We start from the raw sequence: 20681 nt of genomic DNA, 5'->3' as shown, positions 1-20681 counted from the left end.
GTTATGCCTCAGCCGCTACAAAAAAGTAAGAAAATCTAGAGCGATCCCAGCTGGCTTCAAGGGTTGCCTTCGGCATCTTCTGCTTCGGCAGGTGGCGGCACGATTGTTCGACTAGCTTGATCGGACCCTCGCGTTGTCGGACTAGGGGTCTCTATGGTGCCATCTGCTCGGGTGTGAGCCGCCAGGAATCCAGCACGCGACACCTCCGACAGGGTGGGGTTGGGAGTCTGCTGGGACCCTTCCGTTGGATGTGCGCCACTTTCTCCGCTGCCTGAGCGGGCACCTCCCGCCGAGGCAGGCACGACATCTTTCTCCGGCGGGGTACTCTTGGCCGGCGGCGCATCAGGTTGTGACGCTTTGGCAAAGTCGATGGCGCCTTTCCGCTTCAACATGTCTATGTTTGCTAGGGCCCCAGCCTTCGCCGACTCGGTCATCGCCTTCTTAAACTCCGCCGACTGCTTGAATGCTTCAACAGCGGCGGCCGCGGCAGTACTCCTTTCAGCCCTCAGGCGGGTAACCTCACCCTCCAGGCGCTTCACCTCAGTTAGTCTGGCGGCGGACTCCCACTGCACAATAATGAGTTTTTTGTCCTTGGCGGCTATCCGCTCCTACAGCAGGGAGATGTCCTGCTCTAACTTGGAGACGTGTTCATTCCTCTCTAAGTCCCGCTCGATGGCCACGTTGAGCTTACCGCGGGCGTCGGCATAGTCACATTCCGCCTTGGCCAGCCGTCGCTCTACCTCCGCCAGTTTCTCTTTCACCTCCGCCAACTCCCTCTGGAGACCTTCGATTTCCTCCCAGAGCTCCCCCTCGACCAGGGGCTGCTTTGACGCCGCCACGAACATGTCGTGCAGTCCCGCCGATATTTGACCAAACGCCGAGCTGAAGGGCGATTGGTCAATTGTCGTGGGGCGCGAGATACCCGCTAGGCCGCCGAACCCTAGCCGTTCGCATAGATGGAAGAGGAACTCCCGCTCACCATCTGTCATGAACGCTGCATACTCGGCAAACGAGTCCAGCTCACTAACGGCGGGCGCCTCTCCCTCCACCACAACAGTTTTCGACGGAGTTTGTCGGGCCTTCTTCTGCCGGCGGGCCCCGATCACCTCCACGTCCTCCCCCTCTTCCTCGTCAGGAGAGTCAACCTGCCGACGTTTTCTCTCCAACGCCCTTTGGTTCCCGGCGGTGGTCCTCGTCACTCTCACCGGCGGCTCCTCCCTTGGCACAATGACAGTCTCCGCCGGCTGCACCACCTTCTCCTTTTGGGGGCCACGCCTGTTGGCAGGAATCCGTTCCTTCTGCTTCCCAGCTGCAGCGCTTCCCCTCTCCCGCCGACCACTTGGGCCCCCGCCTGCACTATCAGCAGACCATCCTCACTAAGATGGGAGTGGTGCGGCATTGGCAGCACCACCGGAACCTCGGACTGGCTCAGTACCAGTGTCTCGGGGTTCACCAGCGTCTTCTGGGCCTCCAGCCCCTCGGCGTACATGGTCTCCAGAAAGTTGTCTATCTCCGCGCGGTCCATTGCTTTTTCAAAAGCGTCGCGACTTGATTTGTTACCCGGCGGAGTTTCTAAAAAAAAAAAACCATTCAGTCCGGATCACTTATTACAAAAAAGGGTATGGTGGAGATGTCTCACCAACGGAGCGAGTTAGCCGCTGTTCGACCAGTAACTCCCAACCAGTCAGAAGTCGGAAGTCCAGCAAATTACGGTTCCGCCAGCAACCTCTGATCCTCGCTACGCGACACTCCTCTTCGCGCGTTAGAGTATACCGCAGTCCCGCTGCACAAACACAGTAATCGTTAGTAAGAATACAAGTCTGCAAATACATGAACCCGCCAACTACGTTCAGCGGAAACCGATTACCAACCTCGGATGGGTTGGAACTCCGACTTAATCTTAAATGTCGGCCCTTCCTCGTTCGACCTGGTGTGATACTCCCAACCCTCTGTGGCGACGCAGAAGGTTCCCCGCCAGTAGGACATTGAGTCCCTTAGATTCTCGATCAGCTTAGGCGCTCCTTGACGGCGGCTCAGGTTCACTTGCCCTCTGCAACCTCGGCGCTTCACGTACACCAGCTCGTAGAAGTGAAGCACTTCCCCCACAGTAGGCCCCTCGCACCCGGACAACCGCCACAGTGAGTTCATTGCCAACATCAACCGCCACATGTTGGGGCAAATCTGACCGAAGGCAAGGCCAAATTCGCACACCAAGATTTGGAGATTTAGCACCAGCGGGAATGTCACTCCTTCGCAGAATATCGCCTCATGCACGGCCGCAAATCCCACTGGGAGAATCGACGCCTTCTCATCCGCCGTTGGCGGGCGCAGCTTCACAGAGCCCGGTAACCGGAACGTCTGCTTCATTCGAGTGACAGCGGCGAGGTTCATCCGCCCTCCTGCCTCGTCGACGGCGGTGCCATCCTGGAGGAACCACGCTGACTCAGCATTCTGCCCCGCTGCTTCTTCTTCCCCAGCGGAGCCACTGGCAGCACTATTGCTCGCCAAACGCTCGTCGCGCCTAGTTTTGGCAGCAGCGGCCTCACCCGCCCTAGAGCTCTCTGGACGCGGACCACGACCCATAGATACTTCCCAAGGTATGGTCTGTAGCGGCTCAACCTCTAGCGGTTCTGGCAGTGAGGTTCCTGCATAGACAGACGGACGCAATGAATCAATAAATATCCTATCCGCCACGCTGAACGACACGTCAGACCCGAAATCCTCACTGCTCGAAATCTCTATGACGTTAGCCATCCCAAACCCTAAAACCCACACCAGTTAGCACAAACACAGATCTAGCCTATTCTTACATCAGTTATAGCCAAGAGCATCAAGAACAAAACCCAGAAAATGCCAAAATAGGAACAAACGCACTCAACCCGGATTCGACCATCTAGCAAATCCCTAAACACTAACTCTCTGCCAACCACCATAATCCAACCCCCCCCCCCCCCCCCCCAAAATCTCATTTTACACCTCATAACACGCCAAAGAAAAACAGGAATCATCCCAGAAAAACAAAAACAACAAAACCCAGAAAATAGCAGATCCAATGAAACAGGGAAAAGGGAATCCAGATACCAACCTCGGTGGTGAAGCCTACGATACGATGGTGCACAGTAATCTTAGGGGGGTGCGATCGTCGTTTCTCCGGGAACGGTATCTCCAAGCTCCGGCAACCTCTTTCTTCAGTCTCGGACAAGCAGAGCGAGAGGAACACAACTGTGAGCTTGAAGCTTTTACCAAAGTGTCAAATCTCGCTGGGTTTCCCCCCCCCCTTTTATGTCAACATCAGCGTGTTCTCCGCCGTCCGCTAAAAAACAACATCACACGACAGCCATACACGTGTCACAGACCTCCACTTACTACCCGGATTAATCGAGGCGTCGCCTCGGTTACGAAATCCATAATTACTATCATTTATGGCGAGAAGACGGCCAGGATTAGGGGACAAGCCTCCGCACTCTAACCCCCTGCAGGTTGGACACGTGTCAACCACCACCAGACGAAGCGTCTGGTGGAAATAACCACTGGGATGACTTCACCAACCGTCCAAAGTCTCCGCTGAGCGAAACCCTGCCAGCGGAACTTCTCCTTTGTCACCCTCCAAGTGACGAAGTCTCCTCTGAGCGAAACCCCGCCAGCGGAACTTCTCCCTTGTCATCTTCCAAGTGACGAAGTATCCGCTGAGCGAAACCCCGCCAGCGGAACTTCTCCTTTGTCACCCTCCAAGTGACGAAGTCTCCGCTGAGCGAAACCCCGCCAGCGGAACTTCTCCCTGGTCATCTTCCAAGTGACGAAGTCTCCGCTGAGCGAAACCCCGCCAGCGGAACTTCTCCTTTGTCACCCTCCAAGTGACAAAGTCTCCGCTGAGCGAAACCCCGCCAGCGGAACTTCTCCCTTGTCATCTTCCAAGTGACGAAGTCTCCGCTGAGCGAAACCCCGCCAGCGGAACTTGCAAACTGTGTGCTTTGTTCAACGCAATATCCTTCAACAAAATACCGCTAGGCACGTCTACCGGACGCTGCTTCCTGCTGCATTCAGCGGGGGGATATCCGCCAAATGACGAATCCCGAGACCACGCCTCACTCTGACAACGACCGCCACACGGTGTTACCGTCAGACCGTCCCTACGGGACACGGGGACTAGTCAACAGTCTACGACGGCCTGATCAGGCACGTTGACCCCCGTCATTTGGGTGCTAAACATTGGGCTCGCTACCCAACACCCTCTGCTCCGTGCAGCTCCCCCTCAACAAACAATTTGCCTACCATCCGGAGGTCTATCTTCGACGGGGAGTGGGGGACTCCCTGGGGGGCCCAGCAGGGGCCCACCCGAAAGGGTATAAAGCGTTTGCTCAGTAAAACCAACGGTTGACAACGCACTGACGCTAATTATGCTCTTGCAAGTCTAGCGGAAGAAAACGCTTCAAACCGCCGAACAACTCCCCAACCAAGATTGCCCTCCTTGACTGGGGACTTGGGGGACTTGTACATACATGTACATTTGCAAGCATAATTAGCTATAATGGGCCACGCTCATTGTACCGCCAAAGGTACTAATTCCAACCAAAGGAATGACATGCAGACACACCGCCAGACGGGCTACAGCCTCAGCGTCGGACCACCTCCAGATCGCCGCCGACGCGCCGCCACGCGCCGCTCCAAGATGGCATCAGAAGATTCTGAAACTGGGAACTAAAGCATATCAGTCCCATATCGAAAACTAAGAGAAGATCAACCTCTTCCTCACCTATAAAACGTTCTCTCCTCTCTCCTCATTAATTACGCATTCAATACTTACCTACTGTTACTTTGTCAACATAAATACATTGACTAACTTAGGCATCAGAGAGTTGAAGACCGCCCGGCGCGGTCTCCCTCTGACGCCCATTGTATTTTACTTGACAGGTAGCGGGAGCTTCGAGAACAACACAAGTACCGATCCGCCCACCGGATCAGCGTTAACTAAGGTCCAGCTACCGCCGGACTTTTAGACATTAACAGGAAACTAGTGCAAAATTTATTTTCTTATGCTCATGAAAAAACTAAGGAATTAATTTTATTTCCTCAAATCAAACATGATCTTAGATGGAAGGAATAATTTGACTTAGGTGATCAGTTGATTCTGAACTTAGTTATACTTGTAGAAAAATAACAATACAATCGAAATGCTCATCATTCTCCATAATTAAATTTTAAATCCAACGGCATGTCATGTACAAGGCACAAATGAATTAACTACCACAATCAACAAGAAGAATTACCCAAAAATATATATATATATATATATATATATTGGTGTAAAATTTGAAATGCTAAGAGTATTAATTACGTGGTGCTATCTAACAAGAACAACGTGGCGCCCTCATCACCGGTTCTAACATTTGCCCTGAAGCAAAACACCCATTAATAAAGCGCGCGAACAGAGCAAACGGTTCAAACTCTCTCTTCCTTTTCCGAACTTCGGTTTCTCTCTCCGTTCCAACCCGATAATGTCATCCGGGTTGGGTTCTCTGATGTGGTTCCGCAAGGGCCTGAGGATCCACGACAACCCTGCTCTCGAGCACGCCTCCAAGGCCTCCAATTTCCTCTACCCGGTCTTCGTCATCGACCCGCACTACATGAAGCCCGACCCGACAGTACCCTCCCGCGGGTCGTCCAAGGCCGGCCTGAACCGGATCCGGTTCCTGCTCCAGAGTCTGGTCGATTTGGATTTGAGCCTCAAGAAGCTCGGGTCCAGATTGTTGGTGCTTAAAGGCGACCCCAGCGAGGTCATCGTTCGCTACCTTAAGGAGGTTAATTAACTCTCTCTCTTTTTATTTTTTATTATTCACTACATAATTTTAATTATCAAGATTTTAATTGAAATTTAGAGTTTGGGGTTCTGGTTTGTTGTTTCATTGATCAGTGGGATGTGAAAAAGCTTTGCTTTGAGTATGATACTGAACCATATTACCAAGCTCTAGATGTTAAAGTCAAGGTATGCACCTTTATATTTTTCATTTATGTGATTACAAGTTATCTCATGTAAAATGTTATATTATTGATTATCAAATCGATATATGTACTTAGTTTCAACGTAACACTAATACTTAAATCTTGAATGGGTTGCATAGGGTACTATTTAGGATGTGCTTAGATATTGGGTAACAGCAAGATATCGATATATGTGCTTAGATGATAGTGGGACTACCTACACAATATTAAGAAATAGACAATTATTCATTGAACTAATAGCCTATAATTCATCTGTGACTACGATGATTGGATTATCACAACTAATAAAATGGCGAGGAACTGCCAAATTTTTGCTGCCTAATGGCACAACATTTAAAGTCACAGACGCTCTATATGCACCAAGAGCTAATCGAACCTTGTTAAAGTTTCAAAGCTATTTGTGCCAACGGTTATCATGTAAAAACACACCGTGAAAATGGAACTGAATACCTTGATATTACATCTAATGACTGTGGAAGGAAACACATATTAGAGAAAATTATGAGTCAATCTAGTGGACTGTACCTCACTACGATTCGGATCATTGAATCCTATACCATCACCAACAATGAAATGTGGGACACTGACTCATACAAGCTTTTGCATGACCGCCTATGGCACTGAGGTCGTGACATGATGATCCGTATTTTTAAAGAACTCACACGGACATCTCTTCTTTCGAGTGAAAAATGGGAGAAAAATCCGCCACACAATGCAAGGTGTCTGTTCTAGTATTTCTCAAATGCAGTCATTGCCTTCTGAAGTACCAGAAGCACTACCTCCCTCCCATTATGCCTCATTGACTATTTCAAAGGCACATAACTCGTTTTGCAAAGCCTACTCTTTAGCAGAAACAGGATCGAGACCTTCCTATACTAAAGATACAAAACAAAACATTCCATTCTTACAAAGGATACAAAGAGATGTTTATGGACCTATCTATCCAGAATGCGGACCATTCAAGTACTTTATGGTTCTGGTGGATGCTTCGACAATCTGGTCACATGTCATTTTATTGTCCACAAGAAATGCTGCAATACTCTTAGCACAGATTATACGTTTAAGGGATCACCACCCTGATGTCTATCATGTCTATAAGGCTTGATAATGCTGGAGAGTTTACATCAAAAGCATTTGATGATTATTGCATATCTATTTGGATCGATGTAGAGCATCCTGTACCCCATGTGCATACACAAAATGGTCTCGCAGAAGCCATCATCAAAAGGCTACAGATGGTGGCTAGGGCATTGGTTATGCGCACCAACCTGCCTATATCTGCATGGGGTTATGCAATATTGCACGCAACTTTACTTATTCGTTTCAAACCCACTGCTAGCCAACCATTTTATGCGTACCAGTTGGTAACTGGATATGAGCCTGACATTTCACACTTACGCATATCTGGTTGTGCAGTATATGTGCATATTGCGCCCCCACAGCGCACTACACTGGGTCCTCAGAGACGATTAAGTATTTATGTTGGATACGAATCCCCAACAATTATCCGCTATTTGGAACCCTTGACAGGCGATCTCTCTACCGCTAGATTTGCAGATTGTCACTTTGATGAGACAGTCTTCCCGTCGTTAGGGGGAGATAGGAAAATTTTTTTTCCAAGGGAACAACAGGAATTGTCGTGTTTGTCCCCACTCTGTCTCATTTTGATCCCCGCACTTCACAAAGTGAAAGTGAAGTGAAAAGAATAATCGATCTTCAGAACGTAGCAGATTCGATGTCTAATATGTTTACTGATATCGCAAAAGGGACGAGATCACATATACCAGATGCAAATGTGCCTGCAAGGTTAGAAGTCCCCAACAAGGGGCACGGTGCCGCAGATAGAGGCACTGCAACTGCACTTAGTGGAGGTGTGGTTGAGGCCGTGGCTCCCCAAGGAAGAGGGGGAGGTCACTTGGTTCGATTGACACTCACCCAAGGAAGAAGAGGGTGAGTAAGGCACAAACCAATCATCAATGTATAGAATCCCTCTCATGAGATTATCTCTGATTATAGTTATGACCATTAATCAATACTGGAGGACGCTCTGATGTTTGAAATGATTCCAGAGAACAAAGAAATCTCAAAGGAGCGTATGAGTTGATAGAAAGATCTTCCATACACATTGATGATATATACTGTTGCTCAAGGAATCATGGAGCACTATAATATCGAACCACGCTCTGTTGAAAAATGTCAACAAAGAGCAGATTGGCCTAAATGGAATGAATCAATCAGGTAGAATTAGATTCTCTGACAAAGAGACAGGTATTTGGTCTGGTAGTGCTAACCCCACCAAGTGTAAAGCCTGTAGGACATAAATGGATCTTTGTCAGAAAGCGTAATGAGAAGAATGAAGTTATAAGGTACAAGGCTCGCCTTGTGGCGCAAGGTTTCTCACAACGCCCTGGAATTGACTACGAGGAGACATTCTCTCTCAAAAATGGACGTTATAACGTTCCGCTACTTAGTTAGCTTAGTCGTTTCCAAAGGACTGGAAATCCAGCTCATAGATGTGGTTACTGCATATCTCCATGGGGATCTAGATTCAGAGATATATAAGAAAATGCCTGATGGCCTTACATTACCCAAGCCAAGTGACTCTAAACCACGGAGTGCGTTTGCAACTAGGTTGAAACGCTCACTTTACGGATTAAAACAATCCAGGCGGATGTGGTATACCCGTCTAAGTGACTGCTTGATTGGGAAGGGATATAAGAACGATGAATTATGCCCCTGAGTATTCATAAAGAAAACAAGTTCCGGATTTGCAATTGTAGTAGTATATGTCAATGATATGAACATAACTGGTACTCTTGATGAAATAAGAGAAACCGCGAGCTACTTGAAATCCGAATTTGAGATGAAGGATCTTGGGAAAACTCGATTCTATCTAGGCCTTGAACTAGAGCACCGAGTGTGTGGAATATTAATCCACCAGTCTGCATATGTCCAAAAGTCAGGCGATATAACATGGACAAAGCACATCCTGCTAGCACTCCCATGATTGGTCGAAGTTTGGATGCAAGGAAAGATCCATTTCGTCCAAAGGAAGATGATGAACAAGTGTTGGGAGCTGAAATTCCCTATCTAAGTGCAATAGGCGCATTATTGTACTTAGCCCAATTTACTCGGCTAGACATTGCATTCTCAGTGAACTTGTTAGCTAGATTTAGCTCAGCGCCAAAGCAGCGTCACTGGAATGGTATCAAGAACATCTTCTATACCTAAAAGGGACCATTGACTTGGGAACGTTCTTTCCCTACAGAGAGACAAGAGGGACCGCATATGGAACTGCAATCCCTAAAGGAAATGTTGATGGCGAAAGCGCCACTAACTACACTGAAACACCAAATGACGTTTTGGTTGGTTTTGCTAATACTGGGTACCTCTATGACCCACATAAAGGTCGTTCCCAAAATGGTTATGTACTCACCATTGGGAACACCGCGATATTTTGTAGATCAACCAAGAAAACCCTTGTGGCTACCTCCTCGAACCACTCAGAGATCATTGCTCTACTTGAGATGGTTCGTGAGTGTATATGGTTAAGAGCTATCATTACACATATTCGAGGGACTAGTGGTTTGAGTTCTACCACTGAAGAGCCTACTTGCATTTATGAACACAATGCAGCTTGCATCGAACAGATGAAGCCAGGTTGTATTAAGGGTGATAACACAAAAAACATATCGACAAAGTTGTTCTACAATCAGCAACAACAGACCTTTCTCAAGATTCAAGTGAATCAAGTAAGGTCTGAGGAGAATGTGGCAGATTTGTTCACCAAATCACTGCCTAAGGCCACATTTGAAAAACATGTGAAAAGCATGGGAATGCGAAGACTTTCCAAGCTCACTTGATTAATGTAATGATCAGGGGGAGGTGTAGACGTCAGGGGGAGTCTAACACACACTTGTCATTCTCAAATGTAGAAGGTGCGTTGTGCTCTTTTCCTTCGACCAAGCTTTATTTTTGTCCCACAGGGTTTTTATTGTTACTTGGCAAGGTTTTTAGTGAGGCAACAACTCATGCACCATTTCGTCTTTGACTTGGCACAAGGGGCAGTGTTAAAGGAAAAGCACATTATGTGCCTTCGTCAAAGAAACATACGAAGAGGGAACAAGCAATTACAAATCACAGTTCAATCAGCATTTAGTATCATCAATGTAATTGATATTTCCGTTGTAATCCTATCCCTATATAGGGGTTATGAATGAAATGAGTAGACCAATTCAAATTGTCATTTTACTTTAACATACACGAGTTTTTATCTATATATCTATGCATCCTTTACTATCAAATGAAACGAGTTCACCAATTAGCAAAATTTTGTTTTTGTAGACATTAATGTCTACGTGCTTGTTTCATGACTTTCATCTTATACGTTACATATCTCATCGGTATCACTAATCACTGTATACATTATACAAATTAACTAGGGGCCTAGGACAAGCGTTATGAGAGTATACTGTTTTATTACTTCCAAGATTTGTTTCGGGAAGAAAAAGTTGAATCGAAATTTAATCAACATATACAATGACTTTAGTCTTATTTGACAAATGATTTCTAATCTCGATATACACATATTGAATAAAGAAACCATACATACTTAGTTACGCTAGCATTGCCAAACCTTGACAGAGAAACTGGTGGAAAATTTATTTTCCCATGCTCATGAGAAGGACCAAGGAATCAAGTTTCTTAGGTGGAAACTCAGATGATTAGTTGATTTTAAACTTATGGCACGTTTACTTACTTGGAATGGAAAATAATCATGAATCGGAGACAAGTGGAATGAGAGAAGAAAGGAATCGGTATTGATTCCGGAGGAATGATTCCTAAACCCATCTCCCCCCTTCGTAATCGAATTCCTGAGTATTCAGGAATCGATTCCTGATAAGGAGGTGGGACCTACATCAATTCCGATTCCTTCAAGTGTTAGTAAATGTAGGAATTCTTTTACCCGGAATCATTCCGATTGCTTTATGTGTTAGTAAACGCAGGAATCACTACTAGAATTATAGCCCCAGACATCGGTCAAAAACCGATGAGAAACAAAAATCCAACCGATGTCTTTGTGGGTGATGAGAAAGATCCGGAAAATGCAGACATCGGTTTTTAGCCGATGTCTAATATTCGGGTAGACATCGGTTCCTTATAATAAACCGATGTAAAGAAGTTTAAATGATAACAAACTTGCATGCTTTACTATTGTTAAACCCACATTTTATTGTATTTAAAGCTTAAAGAAATATAGATTATATAACACAAGTTTGAGTTTTAACATCGTTATTGATTTAAGAACCGATGAGTAATACTGTTGTAGACATCGTTTCTAATAATGAACCGATGTGTGGATATGTTAGTAACATCAGTGTTCATTTACGAACTGATGTCTGGATAGTTTAGTAACATCGGTTTTCCTTTCAGAACTGATGTCTGGGACTCCGTAGTATATCGTTTCTGACAATGAACCGATGTCTGGATGTTTTAGTAACATCGGTTTTCATTTCGGAACTGATGTCTGGCACTCGGTGGTATATCGTTTCTGATAATGAACCGATGTCTGGATATTTTAGTAACATCGATTTTCATTTCGGAACTGATGTCTGGCACTCGGTAGTATATCGTTTCTGATAATGAACCGATGTCTGGATATATTAGTAACATCGATTTTCATTTTGGAACTGATGTATCTGTATTTCTGGACATCAGTTTTTATGGCTAAAACTGATTTCAACTTTATATCTAAACATCACATTCTATAAAGAGGATTCTGTCCACAAAATAGAACTGTGATTATAAATTGCAAATTTGGGTATTATATCCGACATTCATCATCCTTAACAGTTTACAAAATGGGCAAAATAAAACCCCAATTCATGCACCTATATACTACAAGGCTAGCCTAGCAATTAGTATTCTTGTTTGTTCATAATTGCTACAAAAAAGTTAGTTAAAAGCTAGCCTAACTCAAAATCAAGAAACTGGTCAGAACCTACAGCAGAGTCTGTAAGTAGTCGGCTACTTCAATGCAGACCTCGTCAAGTTGTTGTTGGGTATACCCTTTCCGATCCTTTACCGCCCACTACAAATACATATAACAATGTATGTCATAATGATACACCAATATTAAAAACATAGTTTTTTGTCAAATTACAATGCTTGGTTGAAAACGAAAGCGTGTCATCATTAATATTACATTACAAGAAAGAGCTTCAATGATTGAAGAAGTCATCTGCAACAACACAAATAATTACATTACTCATACGCTTCATGTTGTATACAATCACACTGGGTTGCTATTCACAACTATCAGATCAAGTTTTTACTAGCTTTCGACAATGTAAAACTTTTAAATGAGCTATTCACAACTCCCTTCTGTTTTATTAACCACATACTATTTTGTATGTGCATGCTTTCACTTGAAAGACAGATATCATTAAGAAATGTCAAAAGCAAATGTTCTATTTTTAAAAGTCCAAAGGTTGCAGTTTGTTTGGGATTTTATAGCATGGGATTTGCAAGTGAAATAAAAGGTGTGCATTCCTCTGCTCATATTTGAGTAACTCAGAGACATACATCTAGAATATACATCACAATCCATCAAATGCAAACCAATTAAAGAAAAAAAACACACACACACACACACGGCTACACAAACTCAAGTTGGAAAGGAAAAAAAAAATGCATATGAATATCACAACGATATCTCTTTTATCTTCTTGTTCTCTAGCAGAGAACACCAAATACACAAAAAGTACACTCAATCTCAATTTCACTCTATTTGTCACTGACAAGAAAAGAAATAATAGAAGATTGATTTTACCAAAAAATTTGCTCCTTTAGTTCTGAAGCCTGCTTGGTTCCTACAACCGCGCTCGAAGAACTTCAACACGCATGCAAAATCCCACAACAAGCTTAAAAAAACTCCAGTTTTATTCTTACCAGAAGTTCAACACCCTAAAATGGTAGCGGCATGCTTAAATACCTCACTGGCTATCATAGTGTTGACTGGCAATCTGCAGCATATAGAAAAGAAATGCCTGAGCTTCTAACCTGATAAAAGAAGTTATTACTATTTGTATATAGTATTTGTACAGAGTGTAGTCTATCTAACTAGTTATAAACATTCGATGAATTTATGCTCCTAGTGTACAATTTCTCTAAAACCAGATCAAAATATGTATATGAATTTCATATGGAGAGGACCAATCATGCAAGCTCTTCTGCTGCAAGCATGTGAAATTTCAACAGTATTTGTTGGGAAAGGTTGCCCTATCAAACAAAATTTTCAGAAACAATTTTCCAATATAAAAGATACGTCAACAGAAAAATTAGTGTAGTGCTTTATATACTTTTTAATATTTGTCAGCTTTGTATGATTTACCTAAAACAGAAAAATCTAGTGAGGAACCTGATTATAACTACAGAGACTTGAAAGACAAAAGTTAATGGAGAAAGGTTATCTGTCATGCTAGATTAATTCAGTCCCACATACAACAAATTTATTGTTCACATTACTCGTAACTGAAGCATATATCAGACAGAATGCATATCAATGCACCGTAATTAGAATTACTTAAGTGGACAATACCTTGAACCAGAACTAGAAGCCCAGATCAAAATTCTTGAGGTGCTCTCATTGCAAACAACTTTCTCCACCTTTTACTTGCTGGTGCCCTGCAAAATGCAAAACAAGATTCATGAGCAATTCATGGATAAGATTGATCGGATCACTTAGCCAGTAAGGGTTAACATCCAGCCAGGCCACCAGAGGCCTTAAAGCTCCAGGGGAAGAAAAAAAAGTTATCTTGTGATGAAACTTCACCTTCAATAGAAATTGCATCTTAACCTGTTTAGAGAACAACTTCTAAAATTAGTAGTGTACCAACACTAGGCAAAGGTTGATATCCAGTTATTTAGAGCGGCTCTAAGAATTAGAACCCAAAGTGTACAGAATCTTACACTGATATCCAGTTAATGTAGCTAGTATTACTAGTAAAGAATTAATTTAAATCAAAATCTTATAAACACGTAAAGTTTAGTGTAAGAAACTGCCACTATCCCATATAGAAGATAAAAAAACAAGAACAGAGTTCATAACTTACTTGAGCTGTATCATAAACAATATACTCATTATACATTAGCTCAGAGGCCCTGACATGTGAATCCACTGGTTTGCCCAGGGCACAGTGGCATCATGTCTCCATTTAACATAGTCCGACTCAGGTTTTTTCTTGCCAAGTCCCTTCTTAGAGTGCTTTCCCTTAGGAGGTTTATCCATATACTGAATGACAATAGAATGCATAAAGATAAGTTAAGTGGGAAAAAGTTGTAAGAAATAATAAGTCTAATGAATCCAGTATATTGTTTTTTTACATAGGTCAAATTGAAAAATTTTACGGGAGTTAAAATTAGTTGACACATGATGTCAATATATATACAGAATATCAAAATGATCAAAACACACATGAAAAGGATAGAAGAAAAAGAAAGGATAAGGGGGGATGCAAATGAGCTCACTGTGGCCTTCATGAGCTCATGGATCTCTCCCAAGGAAACTTCACTTAAAAGCATGAGGCCCATATGATTTTTCTTATCTGTATAGCAATACTGAGCACTCTTACTGACAAGGTCAGCAAAGTAAATCCCCTTGCCAAACTGCAAGGCAAAATGATGAAACTGTTAGTTTCAAGAAAAGTGGATAAGACAGTGTAAACATACATATAAAAACAGAGATGTATAAACATTAATACATATGTATACAGATATATACATAGACAAAGAAAACAAACCATATAACCAGTAGCTGGAGCTTCAGGAGGAGCTTTTCTTAGTCCTTGGCTAAGTATTCCCACAAAGTTCGTAAACCGAGAACCTGAGGAAAAGATAATTACTATTAGATTTCTGTGTACCTAATACATTTTGCTCTTAGTCATTATTCTGCATCCTAAATCCTGATACATTTATCAATAGATTTCTGTGTACTTTGAAAAATAACATTGAAAAGAACTATAGCCATTCTCATCTCACTGCAGAAAAACACTATATTCCATAAAATTTGGCTAGTGCAACTTACCATGCCAAAGCAGCATTCTGTTTTTAAGATTTTTCCGGTAATATCCTCATAAAATATGAAGCAAGCAACTTCCAGGAGCACTAAAAAGGTGAAGACCAAGAACTTACAAGGCAGTGATGCGTGAATTGGTGCACTATATACCTTCCCAGCCGTCACAAGGATCGGCACTCACCCAACTAGGAGGTTTTATATTCCACTCATCCATAAGAATCTGCATATAACCATCTACATCCAAAATTCAAATCATGTTTAATGCTTCAATCCACAGTCAGTGACTTACAAGAAGCTTGTAAAGCAGAAACAGTTACATAAAGCTCTTTGTACAACTAGAGGATGCAAAAAGGTGCTTATTAACAAAGCTAAAGAAGAAAAACCAATGTCTGCTGCCATACCATCAAGGAAAACTGATTAGCTTCACTTTGAGAAAGAACATAACAATTGAAGAGAACTTACATTCCTGAGTGTTTGCCTCTGCTGCAATAACAAAGAACTGGACTAACACAAGCACCAGAAACGCACCAATGGCTCGAGTATTACCCATCACAGAAAACTGGAACCAAAGCCCTGCAAGTCCTTTCACTTGTCTTTGTTGTGCAAAAGAACTTATGAATAACTAATTCAGATGAAACCAAATCAAAATCTTAAACTATTTAAGCTACCTGCTTTTAGAAAATGGGTCAGATTCCAAAACTTTTAATAAAAGTAATTGGTTCGATGATTTTGGATTATGAAGTCAACATTCATATATTAATGGATCATGATAAAAAAAACAATGGAAGGATTATTGTGAACATAACATATCGATAAAAGGATAAACTGAATAAGTCTTCCCCAGAAAATTGAGGCAAAAGGTGTTAAACTAAAGTTTTCAGTATATTCATTGGTTGAAGGTCATTGTCTGTACCTAGTAGCATGGATCGAGTCTGATGCCGGTACAGAAATATTCAGATGATCACAAGGAGCGTATTTATCCAATTCCCCTTCCCTTTCAAGTGAAAAAACTTCTTCAAGTTCAAGACTCCAATCCTGATAATCTCATCAGATGCCAGAAACAAGATTTGCATAAATAAATGAATTGACATTAAAATTTTGAGTATATTCAAATTTTTCACCAGGACAATATGCACTAGAGTATCAAAATGAAAACCCACCGTATGTGTAGGGGCATGAGTAGTAAGAAGATACTTTTCAATCAACCAATAATCTTCACTATCGTGGAGTAGTGGATTCATACAACACCGGAGCTTCTTATACTTCTCATCCAAAGAGACATCACTATCAGCATCAAAACCGACTAATCTGGAAGCAATTTCAATGTCCTGGAGAGCTTCTAGCATTTTCAACTGCCACGAGAAAACGTAAGCCGTATTAACCTCTTATGCCTTGCATGTAATTATGCAAACTTTTGGAAATCAGTTGAAATCTAAGTGCTTATCGGGGGAGACATCAACCAACAACAAAACCTCAATAAAGTACAGCAAAACTAATACTCATACAAGAAACCCAAATAAATCAAAACTTATCCACATAAAAAACCATCAATTCAACTAACCAAGAACGCAAGATTGACTGACTTTGATCTTTCTTTTAAGCACAAACACCTCTAAAACATAGGAAGTTAAATAAGTTAAAACCAAACCACAACAGAAACCAGTAATTAAAATACCCACCTTCAATCAAAAGTCTTCTGTCCTCCTCTTTTGATTCCAAGAACGCAAGATCTAGTTGCTTCGGTCCTTCTTCCAAAATCAGCACCCAAATCCAAGTGGCGGAGCTGTAAACAAAAACCAAGATCACGATTCAACCACCCAAAAATAGCAGTGATGAAATTGAATAAATTGTGAATCTAGTCACCGAGATTAAAGGAAAAGAATAGATGATAAAGATCAACAACCAAATCTCACCAAGCCTGAAAAAGGGAGTGCAGATGATGATAGTCGGGTGTCGTCCTTATCACAAAATAATGACAGATCGGATCTCAAGCTGGAGGTCTGGAGAACGAGATCGGGGACTCGGGGTCAGAGAGCGAGGCAGGGGAACACGGGGTCAGAGACTGAGGTCGGGGACTCGGGGTCAGGTCGGAGGCTGCTTGGAGAATGATGAGGTCGACAGGGTGATCTGCCGAAGAAGGAGGTAGGGTTTGAAATTTTAGAGAAAGCGGAAAAAAAAACGAAGTGTTGGGGGGGGGGGGAGGGGGAGGGGGGAATGAAATTTTAGTCCCCGCGTTCTCAAATTTTTGAAAGTTAGTCCCTCCGCGTTTTTTAAAAATTTGCCAACGAAACATTTCTCATCGCTTCTGTTAGTGACTGATGTCTATAATAACAATAGAAATCGGTTTTTTCACAAACTGATGTTAACACGATTTTTAACATCAGGTGCAATCCTGACCGATTTAATAGTGGCGATGTTTAATGACATTATTCTAGTAGTGAATGTTTTTACCCCGTAATCATTCCCTTTCCTTCCAAGTAAATAAACGTGCCCTTAATTATACTTGGTAAAAAAATAACAATACAATCGAAATGCTCATCATTCTCCATAATTAAATTTTAAATCCAACGACAGTCATGTACAAGGCACAAATGAATTAAGGGTTAACTACAAAGCACTACCAGACAACAGATTTTTTGACAACTAAGTCCACAACCTTTTCCACTATACAATTAAGGACATACACTATTCTCCTTTTACCTTCTTTATTTTTTACATAGTATCAGCTTATAGTACACAGTATTAGCCTATCTATTTCCTTTCAAAACTAAACACAATATCAGCCTAAGGACTAGCCTTCAACATGCCACAATTTCACCTAACGACTTCCTGTCTAAGCGGCTACTACCAGGGCGGAATCACTGCTGCCTTAGTATGATAGGGGTCAGTTTTTATAGTAAAACAGAAAGACTGCTACTGCTTACTGACTGCTACTGTTACCAAAACATAGATGCAAAAACAGTAAAATATTTTTGTGACAGAGTACTGGGCACAAACTGAATTTATTTATTCAAACATAAATACAGATACAGGACTCAGAGCCTCACTCTTGGGCAAACAAACATAAATACAGATACAGGACTCAGAGCCTCACTCTTGGGCAAACAGCTAGAAGCTGTTTAGCTACTCATAGCTGAGTTACAAAGACTTACTTGTAATAGAAAGCACACTGTGTCCACAGACGGACTGCTACTATGAACTGCTCTTAGAGATTTTCGAATATAGAACTGATGTTCTCCTTTTCGAATTCCTTCTAAGGGAAGCTAAAGCTCCTTATATAGGGAGCGGAACTCAAAATACAATTCAAAACAACAAAATGTACAGTACGACTCCTTGATTTCCTGTTTTCCTTAGTGCTCCTGTTGGTGGAGGTCGGCCGGGGAAAAGCAGATTCTTTCGGGTGAAATGTTTTTCACCTGCTTTTTGAAAAGCAAAAGTTGCTTTTGGGAAAAGTCCAAAAGAACTTTCGGTGTTTTTCTACACCTGCTGCTTCACATGTTCTCGTCGGTTTCTGAATTGTGACCAAGGACAAACGAGTCGTTATCTGCCTGGGCCATCCTTACTGTTGTTGCATTATCTTCGACATCTGTATCAACATACATTTTGTAGTGGTTGTCTGTTTCAAGCTTTTCCACCCATCTTAAGCATGCCAGTGTCGAATCTATCTCTTTTCTGGTAAGAGATAGGAATAAGTCACTGCTGACTACGTCAGGATGATCGTATGCAGTGATAATGATTTTTTCTCCTGCTGCCAGGAAGGTATTGTTGACATCTTCAGAGATGATCTTCTTGATATATTCTAGAGTCATGGCCTTCAACCATGGGATGCTTGAGTTTGGCTGGCCATTGTACCCTACACAGGCTGGTTGAAGATATTTCCTTTGAATAATTCTTACATAATGATAAGGAGGAATATATTCAACTTCTCCGTTTGCCTTCTGTATCCATTCTGGAGGAGTAGATCTGAACTTCAGTCGAAGCATACAGTCATTCTTTCTGATATTTTTGACTGTGTTGACAATGATAGGCGGCAAGCCTTTTAGATCATTATTTGTTTTAGTCCACAGATTATGGACAAAACCATTTTCAACAAGCCAGAGCTTGTGTTCTTGAGGATGTTCACTCTGAACATTAACCAGGTATCTTCCAACATAAGGACCTGAAACAATAAAGAGAGTTGGAGGAACCAGGTCTTCTGGATTATGTCTTCCTATCAGACTATGGAATTCATGCCAGTCTGATTCATTAAGTCCCATGACAGGAACCCTAGCACTTTCTGGACTTTTAAGGAAGATGATTTTTTCTTTTCTTACAGCACTCTGCTGTATATGACTTTCTTCAAATTGTGGTATGGCATTCTCATATAGTTCTTCAGCTAGTGCAAAGAGTGCCGGGAACATTAGACCACTGCTTCTTTCTTGAAAGGCAAATAAGAGATTATCCAGGATTGCCTTCTGGTGATAAGCTAGTCTCCTGCCAGTTCTGAACACAGGAGTATCAAAAGTTCTTAATTCATAATTAAAAACATTTATAACTCCATTTGGAGTTGGTCTGCTTTTTGGCAAAGCAGCAGCCATCAACGGTCTTGATGAGCCTTTACCGTCTGCCGTTTGAGACGGGTTAGCCAATCCTTTACCCTGGGATTGATCAGTTGTGGCCAAGCCTTTTGGACTTAGCAGAAACCTTTTAAGAACCTTTTCTTTGGTTTCCATAGGATCTTCTTGAGGTTCATGTTCTTTTCCAGTTCTTCTGTTTCTGGGATTACGACCTTCGTCGTCTTCTTTCTGGCTGAACATTGCCAGTTCTCTGGTCAATGCGTCTGAAAGATAATTCTTATTTCCTGCAATTAATTCAACATTATAATCATATTGGTTAAGAAATAATTGCCAGTTAGCTAATCTTCCTCTATCAACAGCTTTGTCCAGTTTAAAATTTTTGAAATTCTTTACTCTAGCACAATCGGTGCGGACAGTAAAGGGTTTTCCAAGAAAAGCTGGAGAATTTAAAATCGTTTTTTTGACAGCTAAAATTTCTTTTTCCCCTGTGGGATAATTCAGTTCTGCAGGGCTGAACTTGCCACTACAAAATTTGCAAATCTTTTCGATGTTAGTTCCAAGCGTTTTTTGCAAGGACTACACCGGACCAGTAATTATCACTCGCATCTGTTTGGAGGATAATTTCATCATTCTCTTCTGGTTGTTGAAGAGGAGGGCGGTTTTTGCAGAGATTTTTTATCTGCTTCACGATTTTTTCATCATCTTCTGTGAAGTTCCATTTCCTTTTGGAACTAGTCTTAGGAGATAATATTGCTGTTAACCCTGAGATTTTAGGGATGAAATCTCTCCCATAGTTTATGACACCAAGGAATCTCTCTAGACTCTTAGCATCAGGAATTTTGTCTGGAAACTTCCAGATCTTTTCAAGGATATGAGGTTGAAGCTTTATGACTCCATTCTTGATGTTTATCCCTAGGAAATCGACTTCATCAAGGATAAAGAAGATTTTCTTTTCTCCTAGGATAATCGCATGCTGAACTATCAGCTTTGTTACCTCATGGAGGTGCTTCATGTGTTCTTCTCGGTTCTTGGAGAAGACCAGGATGTCA

General features: G+C 42.3%; 1 protein-coding gene and 2 long non-coding RNA genes across 9 annotated transcripts; 1 reads left to right on the top strand and 2 right to left on the bottom strand.

Moving 5' to 3' along the window:
- Nucleotides 1-5651: 5651 nt before the first annotated feature.
- Nucleotides 5652-5951, top strand: LOC121051853. Its single transcript, XR_005807211.1, has 2 exons — nt 5652-5798; nt 5912-5951. It is a non-coding gene; the product is annotated as an uncharacterized LOC121051853 (long non-coding RNA).
- A 5831-nt stretch (nt 5952-11782) lies between these two features.
- LOC121051854 lies at nt 11783-13970 on the bottom strand. 3 transcript variants are annotated; one of them, XR_005807214.1, is made up of 4 exons: nt 13835-13970; nt 13601-13686; nt 12206-13025; nt 11783-12091 (listed from the first exon to the last, which is right to left on the bottom strand). It is a non-coding gene; the product is annotated as an uncharacterized LOC121051854 (long non-coding RNA). The 3 variants fall into 3 exon arrangements; XR_005807212.1 differs by having other exon boundaries at nt 13601-13964; XR_005807213.1 differs by having other exon boundaries at nt 12833-13025; nt 13601-13964.
- A 115-nt stretch (nt 13971-14085) lies between these two features.
- Nucleotides 14086-17495, bottom strand: LOC112185679. Of its 5 annotated transcripts, none has more exons than XR_005807207.1 (9): nt 16990-17495; nt 16756-16859; nt 16237-16428; nt 15990-16111; nt 15539-15687; nt 15086-15310; nt 14802-14884; nt 14530-14667; nt 14086-14293 (listed from the first exon to the last, which is right to left on the bottom strand). XR_005807207.1 is itself a non-coding variant. In XM_024323956.2 (6 exons), the coding sequence occupies exons 3-6, from the start codon at nt 16420-16422 to the stop codon at nt 15219-15221; spliced, it is 549 nt and encodes a 182-aa protein (XP_024179724.1). In that variant the 5' UTR covers nt 16423-16428; nt 16756-16859; nt 16990-17495; the 3' UTR covers nt 14895-15218. The 5 variants fall into 5 exon arrangements, 1 of the variants encoding a protein (XP_024179724.1); XR_005807208.1 differs by having other exon boundaries at nt 15193-15310; XR_005807209.1 differs by having other exon boundaries at nt 15539-15669.
- Nucleotides 17496-20681: the final 3186 nt, after the last annotated feature.

This window comes from Rosa chinensis, chromosome 2 (genome assembly GCF_002994745.2).
Source record: "Rosa chinensis cultivar Old Blush chromosome 2, RchiOBHm-V2, whole genome shotgun sequence".
In the NCBI taxonomy this organism is placed as follows: domain Eukaryota; kingdom Viridiplantae; phylum Streptophyta; class Magnoliopsida; order Rosales; family Rosaceae; genus Rosa; species Rosa chinensis.
This window is presented reverse-complemented; position numbering and strand designations above follow the sequence as displayed.

Coding starts and splice junctions, on each gene's coding strand:
- LOC112185679 (XM_024323956.2), bottom strand. CDS start 16,422: ATGCTAGAAGCTCTCCAGGACATTGAAATTGCTTCCAGATTAGTCGGT. Junction 15,688..15,989: donor GACTCGATCCATGCTACTAG/GTACAGACAATG, acceptor GTTATTCATAAG/TTCTTTTGCACAACAAAGAC. Junction 15,311..15,538: donor AGAGGCAAACACTCAGGAAT/GTAAGTTCTCTT, acceptor TTTTGGATGTAG/ATGGTTATATGCAGATTCTT.